Genomic DNA, 16,662 nt, shown 5'->3' with positions numbered 1-16,662 from the left:
CGTCGCCTTAGGAATTAACTTATGATCAAATACTTCATCCGGTTTCTTTTTTCTTCTTTTGTTAATCAGAAAGACCAATAAATTGTAAGAGTAGGAGGACTTAAACTGAATGATGTGCTACTGATTACGCAATCTGTACAATTAAAGTATTTATTAAATAAATTCGTCTAGTATTGATGTTCTCACTGCTGTTCCATGTTTTTCGTTGTTAGTTAGCTCTTGACGTTCTTCTTCCATTTGTGATAGTGGTTCATGGACACTTGGGCTAGTTTCTTTAGAGTGACATTCTAATGTGGCAACAGTTTCAGGGATTATTCTACTCAGTGAACCCTTATCTGGACGGTTCGACAGAGTGTCCCGACAGCTTTCTTTGACAATCATTTCCTTGTTCAGAACATCAGTGTTTACAGGAGAGTCGAGGTTTTCTCTACAGGAAATACAAAAAAAAATAACTGTTTTAGAAATTCGTACTAACTCATTTTAGAAATAATCCTTACTCCTAACTTCATTACAAATCGAGTTAAAAGTGAACAAACGCACGTGTTTAAGTGTAAGCAAACTAACTCAAAAGAAAATTTACAAGCTTCAAATATGAATACTCCTTACTGCTTGCCATACACCCCTTTCAATGTCAGATAAATATGAATTTGAATAAAGAATTTGAATACAATTTGCAGTGGCATATCCCCCGAGTGGCTCTTCGTCCACTGTTTCTATATCGAATTGGAATTTAGATGTGTTGGTTTTGTGGAGGAAAGTAAACCGGAGAACCCGAAGAAAAACTCTCGGAACAAGAACGAATTCGGGAATTGAATCCGGGCCACAATGATGGGGGGGGGGACACGCTCACCACTGGGCCATGACTGCCCCTAGTTTCGACAATTAGGTGGTATAACGGGACAACATCCCAAGTAGACGACTTTCTTTATTCTTTTCACCTCCATACGTCTTGGAAGGATAGTTGGAGCAAACCAAATTATTTTTATGGTGGAGAATAATCTATGCCAGTAAAACGATTCTGTATCAGCAGTTTAAACTTAAACGATTCGGAAAAAAGTCGCTGTTCATTTACTTTCCTGTACCTGTTACAGCCTACTTTATGAGGCTCCTTCATTATGTGTAAACTCTGTTTAGCCCTGTGCTCCAGCTGACTACGATCTTTTGACTGTCTTCTGTAATCAGCTTTCTGTGGTTTGTCGACATCTTCGCCACTCCAGGAGCAACGATTCTATTACAGAAAGTGAACATGACGAAAAAAAAACCAGTAAGCGTGACATTAGGATGTTGCCCAACATTTCGCACGCACAACTAAATGTCACGCAAGCCATGTACTCACCTCTTCAAGGATTTCCTGAGCTGTTTGAAGCAGTTCTTCAGGGCTCAAACAATAAATCGTGCTTTCAGCGCCCTTTTTCGTTTTAAACCTGTAATACATGGGAATTATTCACTTCATCACGTTGACATGTAAGACATTCATTGGTAAGATTTTTTGGTACCTTTTCTGGCGTAGTTTGGTAGATGAATCTTCAGCTTTTGTCCTCTTTCCTCGATCGTCATCGTGTGAAGTGGACTATAGCAAAACGGAAGGGTGAACATGAGCATTATAAAGCAGTGAGTTACACCGTCAGGTAACATAGCTTGGCCATAACACAGCAGTTCATTATAAAGCAGTGATTTACAGCGTCAGGTAACGTAACTTGGCCATAACACAGCAGGTTCTACCTGTGCAAGAGATGAAATCCATTTCGGCAACGATTTGTTCTTCCCCAGCTGCGAAGGAACTTCCTCTTCGTTGATGTCAGCAGATACACCACACATGGCTTCCTAAGGTGAAAATAAACGAAATATATATAGCCTGCAAGAGATTCTAATACAAGAATAGAGAAAGTGCCACTCGATGGTGACCACTGTGCGAGCCACTCACTGGCTCCTTTGACTTGGATTTACAGACGTTGTTACCTTTGGTTTTGCTGCTGTTTTTACAATCACATGTTCTGCGTTGGTTGATGGTATGGGCTTGTTAATTTCTTTCATCTGCAATGACAAAACGCTTCACGTTTTAATATTATCTCTAAGTTATCTGGAAATAATTATAAAACTATTCATGCTAACATAAAAACCCGCAATAGCTGAAAAAGGTTTCTAGTTCAATAGAACAAATATTATCACTTGCTGTACGACTTTCCCTAGCCTCCCCCCCCCCCCAAAAAAAAAAAAATAAATAAATAAATAAATAAAATTCGTTCGTTCACAATTCGTTTCATTCCATTTTCTGTTAGGGTCTGTTAGAAAGTTCTGTTGCCAATGTCGATATATGCAACAACAACAACAATAGCAGCATCAACAACAACCAGAACGTTCTAAACAGAACAGAACCACAAAACTCAAATACAATGACACTTAGGAAACCACATTGTATAAGTTGGAGAGAACATACGTTTTTCTCATTCTTGCACCAAAGTAATAACCCAACTCCATGTTTACATCTTCCCAGCTTACTTGCGGGATCAGCACAAGAACAGCCAGCTCGTACAAGACCTGCCGGTAGAATAAGTACATGATTACAGCAGAATCAATGGTTATTTTCCCCATGCAATAATTGTAATTAGTACTGAACTGTGAAGTATTTAACACCTGGGATTCGTGGTGCGTAATTACAACTGGTACTAAGTTATAAGTAATGCTGGGTCAAGTTGATACAATTTACAAAAAATTGGCCTGTAAGATAATCATAAAATTATGGAATTTCACCTGAAAATCTGTTTGCTATAAATTCCCGTTTGTTTTCGTACCTTTCTGACTGAGAACTACAGATACATCATAGAGCTGACCTTGCGAACCAACACCTTTGGCAAAATAAACAAGAATATCAATAACATGTACCCGTTTCTTTACAAAGTGCAAAAAAACAAAATTTTGCAAAAGAAATGTTTCTTATGACGTTTCTACACAATACAAATGGAGACCATACTCACATTTAGCAGTAAAAAGCATGCCATCTTCTTCCATGGTAATTGAAACACTTCGGATAAGCTTAATGCAGCCTTCACCTCGTCTGAAATGACCTGAACTGAAAGCATGGCTCTCAATCGCCTCTCTTGTTAAATGTTTAACCAAAACACTTAGACAAATAGCGTCTGGAACTTAAGAGAAAAAACATCATTTATTTATTCTCATCAATTAACTGATGGTGAATTCACGTCACTGGTCTCCATCCAGTTGCACGTCTCGCAACATTACACTACATACTTGGCACAATTCTGTTATTTATCGACGCAGTCAACTTGGTAGACTATCTAGATAAGTTCAATTCTCACAGTGCTTCCGCTGGTATACTAATACGATAGAGCAACAACAGTTCACAGCTTACTTTTCTTTTCATCCATTTTACTGCATGCCGGAGACTTGTCGAGTGGAGTGATACTTGCTCCAGATGCAACAGAGGGAACCGAGTCATTTCTTTCTTGTTGTATGTTTACTTCACTGGCACGTCCTTGGTAGTTAAATATATCACCTGATGCAGGTTTTGTTGGTGTGGCAACAAGTTTGTACCGGGAGTTGAATCTGACAAGAGAGTAATATGCTCAGCTAAGTTACACATGAATAGATATATAATTATTTACAGATAACTGAACATAGGGTTCGCATGTGTACTGAACGATGTAAGCTTGGATACATTCAACAGCTTATTTTTACGACATTGCACCTTCATTTTCATGCTTGCTCGCAACTAAGTTTTTAACCTCGTCAGATACATAAAATATTGCATAAAGTTTCTCTTTTTAACAAATAATGTATATCGAGACCAATGACAAGCTTTTTTCAAGTGAATTTTCTGTCTTCGACATTTCTCCCAACTTCTTGGTATACCTATAGTGCAACAATTATAGGCTAACACCTGCCAACACCTCTTAAGAATTCGTCTGCACTCAGATTTGGAAACGCCCTACTTAGTCCAAGTACGAAGTTGAAGTTTCATATAGATATTGTATTATAAATTGAACTTGCTCGTTTCGTAAAATGTGGCTCGGTTTGTATCCGCTGTTCGTTTAAAATATGCAAGTGACAAAGGTTTTTTGGTAAAATGGCCGCTTTGATATGATTCATAGTTAGCTACACCAGTGTTGCTTTGTATATTATATAGGCCTGAAATACAACCTTAAAATTCCAGAACTGGGAAAACACAGGTGCCTAAATAATTACGTGATGGCTAATGACTACGGTAAACTGAAAGCAGTTATACACAGCACATACCTGTCCAGAGATGCGAAGTCCTTAAAACACACACCATGAACGTACGAGTCCTTGGATACTGTGACGCACTGTGATTGCATATCATGGGATGCGACAGCCTCACGAATGAGAGGAACACAAGCTTCAGGTCTACTGCTGTGAGAGCCGAACCATGCTAGCTTTGCCTTGCTAACATACTCAGGAACTTGTACTGCCACTCCACAATGCACAGCATTTATCTACCAAACATAACAGAATGAAGAGAATGAAATAAGCCTGAAATGTTGGTCATCTCCTCTCTCTCGACCCAGAGAGAGGAAGGGAAGACTGCCACCGGTATGTCAATTTAGCGGGAAGGATGTTTTACTTGCTAAATGTGAAATCACTTTGAACACATGCGTGTTATTGGAACACATTGCGCTTACCATCTGTGGATTTGGGAATAGTTTGCTTGCCTGGTGAAAAAGAAATAAATACATCTTGTTATACACAGAATGGGGACTATAACGGCAGTAAGAAAAGAAAACGAGGAATGTACATGTTTTGTATTTATAAACATAACTTGGTTGTAATTTAATGTGAGGTCAATATGATTATAAACAACAGGTAGTTTGCTTTGTATTTTTCTGAAACAAAGGAAAATACAAATAAAACTCGTTTGAAATCATTTTGACCTGAACTTCATTTTGAACTGCAAAATATACCTTGATACACTTCACTCCTGCCGCAGTAGCTGCCTTTGAGTGAGAATCACTTGAATGAACATAAAACGTAGCCTACATGATAGAAAAATAAAGTCATTTAAAATCTTTAGACAAGTCAAATGTACAGTATTGTGCAAAAGTAATGCAAACGAATTTCGACGAATTTCCTGGCTTTTCGGAGCTTTTCGAAGAAATTTCGCGCGACGCGATATTTCTTCGAAATTTCAGCGAATTATCGTGACACCTATTGTTTGGAACGGCGCGAAATGTCGAAGTGATAGTTCGCTCACCTCGACAAATCGTTGCGATCTTTCGCGCGATAGTTCGCTCACCTCGACAATTCGCTGCGATCTTTCGCGCGATACTTCGCTCACCTCGACAATTCGCTTCGATCTTTCGCGCGACATTTCGCTCAACTCGACAATTCGCTGCGACCTTTCGCGCGATACTTCGCTTACCTCGACAATTCGCTGCGAACATTCGCGCGACACTTCTTTCTGTCGGTGTTTGCTTTTACGGCAAAGTTCGCTGTAAGAAAAATACACAATCTTACGTTCTTCACAGCTAGCTTGAGAACATGGGCAATTTTTTTTTTGTAAATTCATGTTATAATCTATACCAAAGGTTAAAACAAACTCACCTGGCTAGTTTCCAGCAGGAACTTAACTGTCAAAGCCATTCCACAAATCATAAGCATCCCAATTCTAACAAAAACTAGTTGTTACTCATTCGAAAGCAAACTTTTTTGTCGAACGCAATGATAACTGTGTATAAACACACACGATGTTTCCCGATGTAGCCCCAGTCCCCTTCACAGGCTCTGTGCTTTGTTTGCTACCATAGCAACAGTTTCGTTTAGTATCAGCACATTTGGCAGTTTAAAAGTCATTTGCTCCGAAGGACGCTAACTTTAATCATGCCAAAAGTTTCAAGTTATACGAGGACTCATATTGAAATCCTTCACAAGCAAGGTCTCCGCCCAGCTGGAATCCTCAAGTCATTGAAATCCGAAGATTTAACTTTCAGCCTTGATAGCGTCGTTCGCATTATCAAGAAGCTGAAAACTACCGGATCCGTGGCAAATCTATTTGTCTATTGACATATAAAAAATCCGATTTACATATATTTGGACGCACCCTCGGATAAAATGACTTGATCCGTCTATTGCTTATGAACAAAAAAACACACAAATTAAAACGAGTCGAAGTGTAATCTGATAATGTATTTCCTAAACAGGATAACAAAAAAATCAATGGTTCTCTATAAATAACAAAATGACTGTTTTGAACTTTGTTTAGAACAAAATCTGTTTTTCCAAGCGAATTGCTGCTGGGAAAAAAATAGCGACAATCGACTTTTTAAACGTACTCGGGCTTTAAAAAGGGAGACTTTAGAAGCGGTTTATAAAGGGAAATTGCAGCGTCGCGTGTCATGCCTTTTGTTATTTAGTTCAATTGAAAAAACCGTACTGATGCATTTAAGGTTTTGTTCTGTGATATTTTAAAGAAGCTGGAAGCTTTCTGATGTGCAATTATAAAAACATTTTCTACTACGCGCGACGAAAAAAAAACACGTCAAAATCTACATGAACTAGCGTGCGAAAGGACGCTTTCGCTTTCTTTTGAAATTAAAAACAATAGCATGTGAGAAAATGCTAAATATATTGTTGCGCAAAAAACCGTAGATGTATTTAAGGTTTTATTCTGTGCTAGTTTAAAGAAGCTGGCAGTTACTTAATGCAATCAATAGCATTAGTGCAACTTGTTTTGGGAGTGTTTTTTTAAAGCGACTTTTATCAAGCGGAATTGCCGCGTCTTGTGTCACTTTGAGGTTTCTTTCTTTTTTTTTTTAAACAACAATGGTTGTCGCGTGTCAGGTAAGTCATTCTTAAGCATTTTCTAAGACCTGGTTTTCACTAGCGACGCAAGCACAAGCATAAGGATAACAGATATTAATATATTTTCTGATGTGCAGTTATTAAAACATTTACTTCTACGCGCGACGAAAAAAAGTCAAAATCTACAAGCGTGCAGAATGACGCTTTCGCTTTCTTTTGAAATTTAAAACAATAGCATGTGATAAAATGCTAAATATATTGTTGCGCAACTTAATTAGCGACGGTGTGCAACAAATAAACGTAAGTCAACTTAATAAATTTGAAAACAGAATATTTTTTGTGACTTCTGCAATGTGTATGGGGGATGTGTTTGAGGGCTTATAATTATTTCGTGCGACCGTTAGAAAGTCATTTAATTATAAACTGCAATTAGAACAATTTCTTGAGGACAGAAACATTTCGGATCCCTGTAAATCTGTTATGTTGGTTACTAGCCGCTTTCGTGTCATTAAAAATGTCAGTGTTTGGGCTTTGCTTCCGTAACGAAATGGATTCGGAGTCTTTATGGATGAGGTAAGTTTAAGTTTATCTACAACGAACCACCGCGAACTGCAGCGAATTTGCTTAAACTTCTCGCAAATTTCATGTGCGACACTCGTATCATCTTTGCGACCTATTCACCTGATCAATGGGTTTTAGTAAATACCGTTAGCTTCATGTTAAGAAGAATCGAAGCTCATTTCCGAACAATTAACAGCACATTTTTCGTGCAAGTTACATGACATATTGCATCGTGTCAATCGCGTGGCGAACTTAACTTGAAGACCGGCGAACTGCCGTCAGCTGTGTTACGAAATTTTGTTAATGAACTAGCGAACTATCGCTTTTGATCGCGAATTGTCGTTGTGCTAACGACAATTCGTTGAATTATCGGTCTTTGTTCTAGCGAAACATCGCTCCAAGCGTCGCGAATTGTCGTTGTTGTTCTAGCGAAATATCGCTCATAGCGCCGCGAATTGTCGTTGTAGTAACGACAATTCGTTGAATTATCGGCCTTTGTTTTAGCGATATATCGCTTAAAGGGTTGCGAATTTCGTCCCGAATTAGCGAGCGAAATTTCGAAGAAATGTCGGGAAAACAAAGAACGAAATTCGCGCTTTTCGTTTGCATTACTTTTGCACAATACTGTATGATACCGGTATGTTTGCAGTGCTCTTATTATCATTATACATGCTAGCCAGCGTACTTTTTCTTCTGCATAAGTATGTATATGAATAAGTTCCACAACCTCTGTGACATTGCCCACCCTGTTTGATAAATCAATATTGTGAAGTCTCTGAAGCCAAGCAAACAGTCCTGGACTGGGAGGTCTGCTGAATTGCCAGAGGAATGAACAAACGTGCACAAAGAACACAGGGATGGCTGCCTGAAATACACAGAAAAGGATGATTTCAGTACATTAATGATAGTTTCATTATTCAGGGGTCACTCTTCAGGGCAAACTTGCAACATACACCTGTATATATGTAGAAACAAATCATGGTCTATGTGGGAATCTGTGCATTCAGTTGGCTTGTAACCATCTTATAAAGTGGGAAGACTTAACAGAGAGAGGGTGGCTTGTTGTAAAATTGAAGTTATAGGGGAGGCTTATTAGAAGGGGGAGGTGGGGTGTTAAAAGATGAAGCCTTTTAGAGCTTTGTTTATACTACAAGTTACACTGTAGTTGTTAGTAGTTAGTTAACTTTTATAAGAATTATGAAACCATTACTGTTAGATTTACTGTGATCAGTGTTTTCAAAACATTTCAAAGTTGGTGTTGCATTAGGGGGGGTCTGGGGCATGCCTCCCAGGAAATTTTTAATTTCTAGACTTTTAGAGATGCATCACAGCATTTTGAAGCACAAACAAACTCATTAATGGTCCCAAATACTGATACATAATAACTTTATCCAAACACTTTATCTTACAATGTAGTTTAATTCAACTTCATAATCATCCTAACATAAAGATGAGTTATTGTCTGATGAATGACTGGAACTTTAAAAAAACATGACATGAAATGTTTAGTTTTTAATCAATCATATTGTGTTGGTTTAAGATAAAAAAAATTGGATCAGAAGGGTAATGCACCATAATATTGTATTTACCTGTGTCACTAATTCACTGATAACCTGCTTTATCTTGTCCACACATTCACAGCTTTCCTCTGATGTTACTGAAGCCAAGAAATTGTTTTCCACCTCAATTAGTACATTATTTGAAAATGAGTATGAGATGAGAATCCATATTCAAATATTCAGTCTGTGGACTTTTTTTTTACAATAGAATAAAGTTTATTTACATGTACATACTTGGCAAAACATTTCCTTGATTAAATTGAGGGATGCAGAGTTATTTATGTTTTAAAAATATGCACATTCAGTTTTATTTTTCCTGAAAACATGAATAAAAACTAGCCACATCCCTCAAATATGATCAGATTTACGATATTTTTTGATATGACTAATTTTTGCTAGTTACCTGTACCTTAAGTTTACAAACTCGCAGTATATCTGCATTTATTAAAAACTAGCAATATATTGTAATTCCTGCGTTTTGATTGCTTAACAGGAAATGGTATATGAGCTCATATACCATTGACCCCAAATATGGTAGCCAAAACGTGTCAACGAAAACAGCTGGGGAGCTCAAATATTGCAATTCTTTGGGCGTTTTTAATAAAACAATTATTCCACTCGCGCTTCAGTGTTGGATATGAGATTGTAATAGCCAACGAGGCACATACCATCTCATATCCAATGCGCGCTTGTGGACTAATTGTTAAGTATATTTATCCCTGAATTGTTAATACCACACCTTTACAAGTTTGTTTTTCACCCAATTGAAGCACAATAAGTCTTCCATGTGTATTACTGTGGCTCCATCTTTTCACAACATCAACCACTGCTTCCTGGACATTTGTTTCACCTTGTTGATCTTGAAATAGTCCTTCCCACTGAAGAATGAGGGCTGGGACAATAAACTGTGCAAAGAAATAATAAGTTGAAAGAGAAATTAGATGTAGAGAAATGATATTGCATGAAAGTACATGTATGCTATCAGTAATCTAGGTGGGCTCATTGATATAAACTCCCATTTCCTGACCTGGCCTCTAAAATTATTACTTGTTTTCAGGTCTGGCTGTCTACATTATCTGAAGCAATATATTGTAAATTACACTTGAAATTGCTGAAATGGTATTTTCTACTTGTTTTCTCTCTCTGTTTCATTTGAAGCCCAATAATAGAGCAGACATTACTGGGTACCCAGAAACACTTTTATGCTTATGGGGTTGCAATTTCTGACAAAATGGTCAAATCTACATTCTCTAACCCAATTTTAGACCAAAACAGGTGGAAGAGCATATTCTTTGGGATGGCACCAATGAATGTATCAGCCACTTTGAGAGAATTTTATTAAATAAATATCACACCGAACTTAGGTATATTTCTCTTAAATTGAATAATATGTATTCCTTTAGGGAAAAATGGAGAATGTTTGAGGAAACGATCCTTTAAAAAGTCCACAATTATGTTAAAGTAATTGTTAGTACTGTAACAATTGTAATGGAATGTATTGATAATAATGTAATGGAATGTATTGATAATAAATAAATAAATTTAAAAAAATACTAACAAATGTATCTGTACTGGATACATGGGAGCGTACCTTCCTTACTTCCTTTAAAGGAGGGGTCAAGGGAACACAGGGGTGCTTCTTGTTTATAACTTGTTCACTTTACCCTGATTTTATACATGTCAGGCCAAGTATATATATAATTTTATTTGAATCTGTGTTGAATACCCTTGACTGTATAGTTTTCTTTGTTTAAGTGTAACTGTAGCTGATTATTAATTGCTTTGGTAAATTTAATGTTATTAGTCTGAAGTGAGTAAACAAACACCTCTATCTGAGAGTCAACCCAAAATATTCCAGACTGATGATGAAGCTCTACAGGGATCCTTGTAATGACTGGTTATACATGTAACTCAGATTAAAACTTTTTTGTGCAAGCAACAAGTCCAATCAGACACACTAAATAAATCTCAGTAGAATTACATACAATTTATAATGTCTCTATCTGGTTATAACTCAGTTTAGAACTTTTTTGTGTAAGCAACAAGTCCAATCAGACACACTTAATAAATCTCAGCAGAACTACATACAATTTAGTGTGTGAAGACTCACTTTGTAAGGTGTGTCACAGACTAGCCGAACATCAAACGCATCAATTTTGCTGAACCCTTCTTCTTCAGTGGGTGGCTCTGAATTGAAACAAAACAATCAGTACAAATGTGCTAGGCTGTTAACTAACAGGTGATATGATACACTGTACATGTATACTATACAGTATCCTTTGACATGTAGGTGTTGTAATTTAAATTTATCTTTGGTTTTCAAACCAGTTTAAATTTTATTTTTCATTGTCTCAAATTCATTTTTTGTAATCCCAAACACAGGGAAATACAAATTAAACTAATTTGAAAGATTTTAAAACAAAGATAAATTTAATGCACAACATACCGGCACTCATGGTTTTAAGGTGACTCGATCGAAATAAATGACGGGCTGTATGTCTGTCAAAACTTCTAATATTCACCATTCTGACTCGATTTCCTTCAAACTTTCGCATTTTACTCGAAATTTATCGAAGAATAATAGGCACGTCAATATGTCGATGTAATTATCGTGAGTTTTGCGCGATGTTAACTTTATTGAACACACCTATTTGGATAAAACTGCTATTTACAGAAAACTGAGCGCTAGGATTTCGTTTAAACTACTGCAATTATCTCATTATAACATCTATTATACTCTTCAAGTTTCCGAGAATCGTCGGAACAAAACCTCGATACATTTGATCATCAAATTAATCTCGAGCTAACTTCGAGGCTTGACGCTCAGCGCTTCCACATTTGGCCAAAAGTACATAACCGAAGAAAAGAAAGTTAATATATTTTTACTCCAATATCGTATTTACAACGATGAAAAAGTTTGAGCAAATATATAAACTCACATTTGCGTCAAAATGTAGGAAGCTCGCCAAATTACGTTTTTCTAAATTACATAGAACTAACCTACATGCTTAAAACAACCGGACCATTAAATTTAACATCTTACACAAACTTTGCGCTGCTTTACGTTTATGGAGCTGCCTTGATTTGGATGAAATAATGTTTTAAAGTGAGCATACTCCAACCCTATTGTGAACACGGCCATGTTGTTGTCTAGATTCCGCAGCTAACGCTATGCAAATTTCCTTGGAATTTACAAGAATTTGAAAAATTTGCACATGGATAAGGAGGGAGCATTGACAGTGTTCAGTTGCTACATAATCTGATGTAAGAGGTGTCCCTAATTTATGCCACATGAAATTTGAAAAGGGTTGGTACTAAAGTTAAATTAACAATTGTAGTCTGTTTATTGTTATTCAAATAACCGCTGTCTTATGGGGTAAAATGCACCCCCTTATCCATGTGTGAATTCTTCAAATTCTCATCAAATTCAAGGCAATTTGCATAGCGTCAGCTGTAGAATTCAAACGACAACATGGCCGTGTTCAATAGAGAGTTGGAGTAGTGCTTCACTTTAAAAAATTAATTCGTCCATATAAAGGCAGCTCCAGAAACGTAGAGTAGCACAAAGTTTGTGTAAGATGTTCAATTTAATGGTCCGGTTGTTTTAAGCAATTCGTACGGTTAGTTTTCATGTAATTTAGAAAAACGTTAATTTGGCGACCTTCCTACATTTTGACGCAAGTTGTGAGTTTATAGTATTTGCTCAAACTTTTTAATCGCTGCAAATAGCTGAATGTGATTTGGAGCTAAAAAACTATGAATTGAACTTTCTTTGTCTTCGGTTATGGAATTTTTGGGCGAGATGAGGAAGCGCTGGAGCATTCCCAGCCTCGAAGTTAGCTCGAGATTAACTTTTTGATGATCAAATTGTATCGAGGTTTCTGTTCCGACGATCGATTTCTCAGAAACTTGGAGAGTCATAATAAGATGTTATAATGAGATAATTGCAGTAGTTTAAACGAAATCCTAGCGCTCAGTTTTCTGTAAATAGCAGTTTTATCCAAATAGGTGTGTTCAATAAAGTTAACATCGCGCAAAATCACGATAATTACATCGACATATTGACGTGCCTATTATTCTTCGATAATTCGAGTAAAATGCGAAGTTTGAAGGAAATCGAGTCAGAAATGGTGAAGTTATTAGAAGTTTTTGACAGACATACAGCCCGTCATTTATTTCGATCGAGTCACCTTAATGGTACCTTTAGTTAAAACATTGTGAAATAATTATAAACAGAAGTACTCTACATTGAGAACTTATTTGCTTACAGAAAGTTGACTCAGAAGTGATGCAGTTTCAACTGTCCCCTAGCTCTTAAAAAATTTCACCTGAGTTATAGTACACCCCTGAGCATACATGTTCTTACCGGTTCTCTTCTCAAACCACTGTACAACATCCTTTCCAAACTGTTTCAATGATGTGCTAAACTCTGAAAGTTCAAACTTTCGAGCCAGTTCCCATTCTCTGGCCCACTGACAAATAAACTGGCCACTAGAAGCTGAAGCTTGGAAATTGATCACTCTGAAGCCACACTGTGGAACCTGCATTGAAACAATAGCATTCAAACTTAAAATCATTTGCAATAAAATGAAAAGAAGTTAATTTAGACATATTGAAAGGTTAAAATGAAATGTCAACTGCTATCACTTAATCAATAGGAATTAAAAATCCAAATGGACCTTATTCCTGAGAATGGTCAAGTATGACTTCCTTGTTTTCTTGCTACTATTTTCATCATCAACAACCACACTTTTACCCTGAATATTAAAAGATAAAGAGAACATTTGAAATAGTCGTAAATACAGTGTACAGTAGCATCCAAATATTTGCAGATCACAAAGTGACCAGGTACTATTCCCACCCTGATGGCTGAATATGACACCCAGTGGATTTTTTCTGTAATCGATTTTCTACACCGGCACGTGACAGTTTAAACACAGCAACAGTTTAAGTCAATTTTATGAATTTTTCATAAACGTTCGAATATACATTGTGAAACAAAGTTGTTTAATTCCCATACAAATCCTTATAAATTGAGTCCTTATGAATTTAGATTACTGTGGTTCTTATCATTAGCTTGACTCAGCTGGGGGGAGCTGAGAAAGACTGCAAAGAACAGGCAGCAGTGGCGGAATCTGGTAACGGCCTTATATGCCCAAGGGCACAAAGAGGATTGAGTGAGTATGAGTATCATTAGCTTGGGCTGCCTGTGATAATAGAACATAATGCATAACTGTGTGGAAGGGTAGAACTGAGTTATATGCCTGTAAAACAGTTTTAGCATTGTAAACTGAGTACAAGTTTACTCCACTCCCCCTCCCCTCCCCCCCCCAAATACAGGATATCAATTTGGAATTGAAGAAAGATGCAACAGTAAAGGCTTGTTTTAACTGGCCATAGACATAATTACAGTATACCATAAGCATTAGCACTAATTATTAATAATCTCCTGCTTATGCTTATGAAGATGAGTGTGTTCCTTGTTATGTACTTATGCTTATGCCTGCACTTGAGCTTATGCTTGTGCTTAAGCTCAATGAAGCCAGCCAGGGAAGGAAGGAGGAGAGAGAAAAGAGAAAGAGAGGGAAGGAGACAAGGTAGTATACCTGCCAACTTTTTCTGGGTCAAAGGCGTGAGATTTTTATCCTGAGAGTGCTAGGATTTCCGGTGATGACATGACCATTTCCGAAGATTCCCGAAGATGTCCGAAGTATTCCAAAGACGTTCCGAATATATCACGAAAACAGTCCCAGGACGCGTTTTGCTGAACATGACCACATTCTCAATGCTTTTCTTGTCAAAACTATGCAATTTCGGGGAAAGAATCATCATTAACTCAGTTTACATGGAGTTTTCGTTTCTCACATTGGTTTGAGTTCACATATTTTTTGGAAAGTGTAATATTTATGGTTGTAATAACACATCTTTTGACTAGGCGTGAGAAATTGGTTCGTAAGCATGAGTTGGCGTGAGATCAAAGTTTTCAACTCGCAGGCATGAGACTCGCGCCTAAGGCATGAGAGTTGGCAGGTATAAGGTAGGGGTGTCTGACAATTGTAGACTGCAGACTTGTATACCTTCATTCTGGTTTGCCTGAATAGTGGAGGAGGACAGGGGGGCGGGAGCCTGGGAAAAGGGGCGGGAAGCAGGAGGAGAGAGGGCGGGAAGCAGGATTCTTAAGGTAGCGGGAACTGGGAGAGAACGAGTGAAATTTCGTAGCCTTTCATTATATTTCGCAATGGACATGGAACAAACAGGAGAGAACAGCTACGGAAAGGTCCGAGAAGCAGGAGTAAAAGGTACGGGAGGCGGGAGGTTCAGACCCCCCCCTGCCCCCCCCCCCTCCCCTTGAATAGTGCTCCAGTCAGCCTGAATAACACTCAAGTTAGCCTGAATAACACACTGGTTTGCCTGTTTACAGTGAGCTCTCAGTAAAGGGAACGGCACATGTAACATGATATATACACCTAGTCTGCAGTCTGCAAATGTCAGACACTTGGTAGGCACGCTTGGGGTATTTTGAGATATTTCACTGTACAAGCAAAATATTTTGCTATAACATCTCTCCCAGGAGTACCTTGCCCTTATTACTGTGGATTGATACCCTATGTGGCTGTCTTCCAGAAACTTTCACTCTCCACCCCTGTGAACCATCAAAATCCTGTGGCATATAGGTGGTCAAGTGCCTAAAAATGTTCAACTGCTAGTTATAGTAGTATCATAAGTTCAATCCACGGTCTACCTTATTTAGAGCATTCACAACCTTCAGAATCACTGCTCTGAGGCTTAGGCTGGGATCAGCTTCAAACAACTCCTCTGGGTTAATCTTCTCATGTGTTTGGGAAAAGTGATAAGCATAGAACAAAGCCTTTCCCTTTTAAGCGTATAGAAAAGAAAAACATCTTCAAGTAAAAAGACTCCAATTTTTCAATAAAACTGGAGAAAATCACACATTAATAGGCTGGTTTTACAGCTGTTTCTGACCAAAAACAAAGTCTAATTACTTACCGAAAAAGGAGGGCCGTATAAAAAGACGACTTCTGGATGCATTATTGGAATTATAAGGATTGTGAGCCCGGTTAGTCAAACTAGAACACGCCTTCATTTTAGAAAGAAGAAGAGGAAGAGAGGAGTATTTTTCAAAAAGTTTCCAGTGACATCTCGGCCAGCGGTATGAACGTCTAACCAGTTTGTCCCTCATGTATGCTGCACCCGTAGTTGCAGGTCTCGGTAGAATGACGGATGGACTGGACAATGTCGACAATGGACTACGGACTGATGCGAAAAAATATATCATCATGATATTTGGGACAAGTATGGACTAAGAAAGTATGTTTATGCACGAAAGAGAAAAAAGTTGTTAAAAAATGCAGCGAACTAAAGACAACTGAATATCAGCGCGTTTGAGAGAAAAAAAAGAGATCTGTCTTAACGCACAAAAAAACGCGGTCAATGATAGCGAGAGCTCCGTGCTTTGTGGTCTTTTAAGGCACGTAATAAGAGCGCTTGTTACATTGACATAAATAGTAAAGGATTGGAATCACCCGAGTTTTGTAGCACTCGCTTTACAGTGAGAACACGAGAACCGTGAACACTTTCATTATACTTTAAAAAAAGAATTAGAGTAAATAGTTGACAAATTATTCACGAAAAATAACTTGCTGGCTCCATCTCTGTCCATTTGTTTGAATTAACAAATGGACAGAGATGGAGCCAGCAAGATTTGAAATCTTGCAGTTTGAGCTATCATTCGATGGTTTTCTCCAGA

General features: G+C 37.7%; 1 protein-coding gene across 2 annotated transcripts; it reads right to left on the bottom strand.

Annotated features, from left to right (window-relative positions):
• Positions 1–28: 28 nt before the first annotated feature.
• Positions 29–16,064, bottom strand: LOC144638827 (uncharacterized). Of its 2 annotated transcripts, XM_078498113.1 has the most exons (21): positions 15,903–16,064; positions 15,637–15,768; positions 13,574–13,651; positions 13,261–13,435; positions 11,005–11,081; positions 9,634–9,799; positions 8,925–8,992; positions 8,081–8,200; positions 4,938–5,009; positions 4,659–4,688; positions 4,255–4,472; positions 3,371–3,564; positions 2,976–3,143; positions 2,793–2,846; positions 2,438–2,538; positions 1,960–2,034; positions 1,723–1,824; positions 1,497–1,570; positions 1,337–1,424; positions 1,083–1,228; positions 29–427 (listed from the first exon to the last, which is right to left on the bottom strand). In XM_078498113.1, the coding sequence occupies exons 1-21, from the start codon at positions 15,942–15,944 to the stop codon at positions 154–156; spliced, it is 2,454 nt and encodes an 817-aa protein (XP_078354239.1). In that variant the 5' UTR covers positions 15,945–16,064; the 3' UTR covers positions 29–153. The 2 variants fall into 2 exon arrangements, with proteins under 2 accessions (XP_078354239.1, XP_078354247.1); XM_078498121.1 differs by lacking the exon at positions 1,960–2,034.
• Between the last annotated feature and the right edge of the window lie 598 nt (positions 16,065–16,662).

Source organism: Oculina patagonica, chromosome 2, assembly GCF_052425735.1.
Source record: "Oculina patagonica isolate OP01 chromosome 2, crgOcupat, whole genome shotgun sequence".
NCBI classification, from domain to species: domain Eukaryota; kingdom Metazoa; phylum Cnidaria; class Anthozoa; order Scleractinia; family Oculinidae; genus Oculina; species Oculina patagonica.
This window is presented reverse-complemented; position numbering and strand designations above follow the sequence as displayed.

What these genes read in the sequence shown, in the direction of transcription:
- LOC144638827 (XM_078498113.1), bottom strand. Translation starts at nt 15,944, where the DNA reads ATGCATCCAGAAGTCGTCTTTTTATACGGCCCTCCTTTTTCG. An exon ending in GTGGTTTGAGAAGAGAACCG is followed by an intron (nt 11,082 to 13,260) that starts GTAAGAACATGT and finishes GTTTCAATTCAG; the next exon opens with AGCCACCCACTGAAGAAGAA. An exon ending in ATATTGATTTATCAAACAGG is followed by an intron (nt 5,010 to 8,080) that starts GTGGGCAATGTC and finishes TCTATCATGTAG; the next exon opens with GCTACGTTTTATGTTCATTC.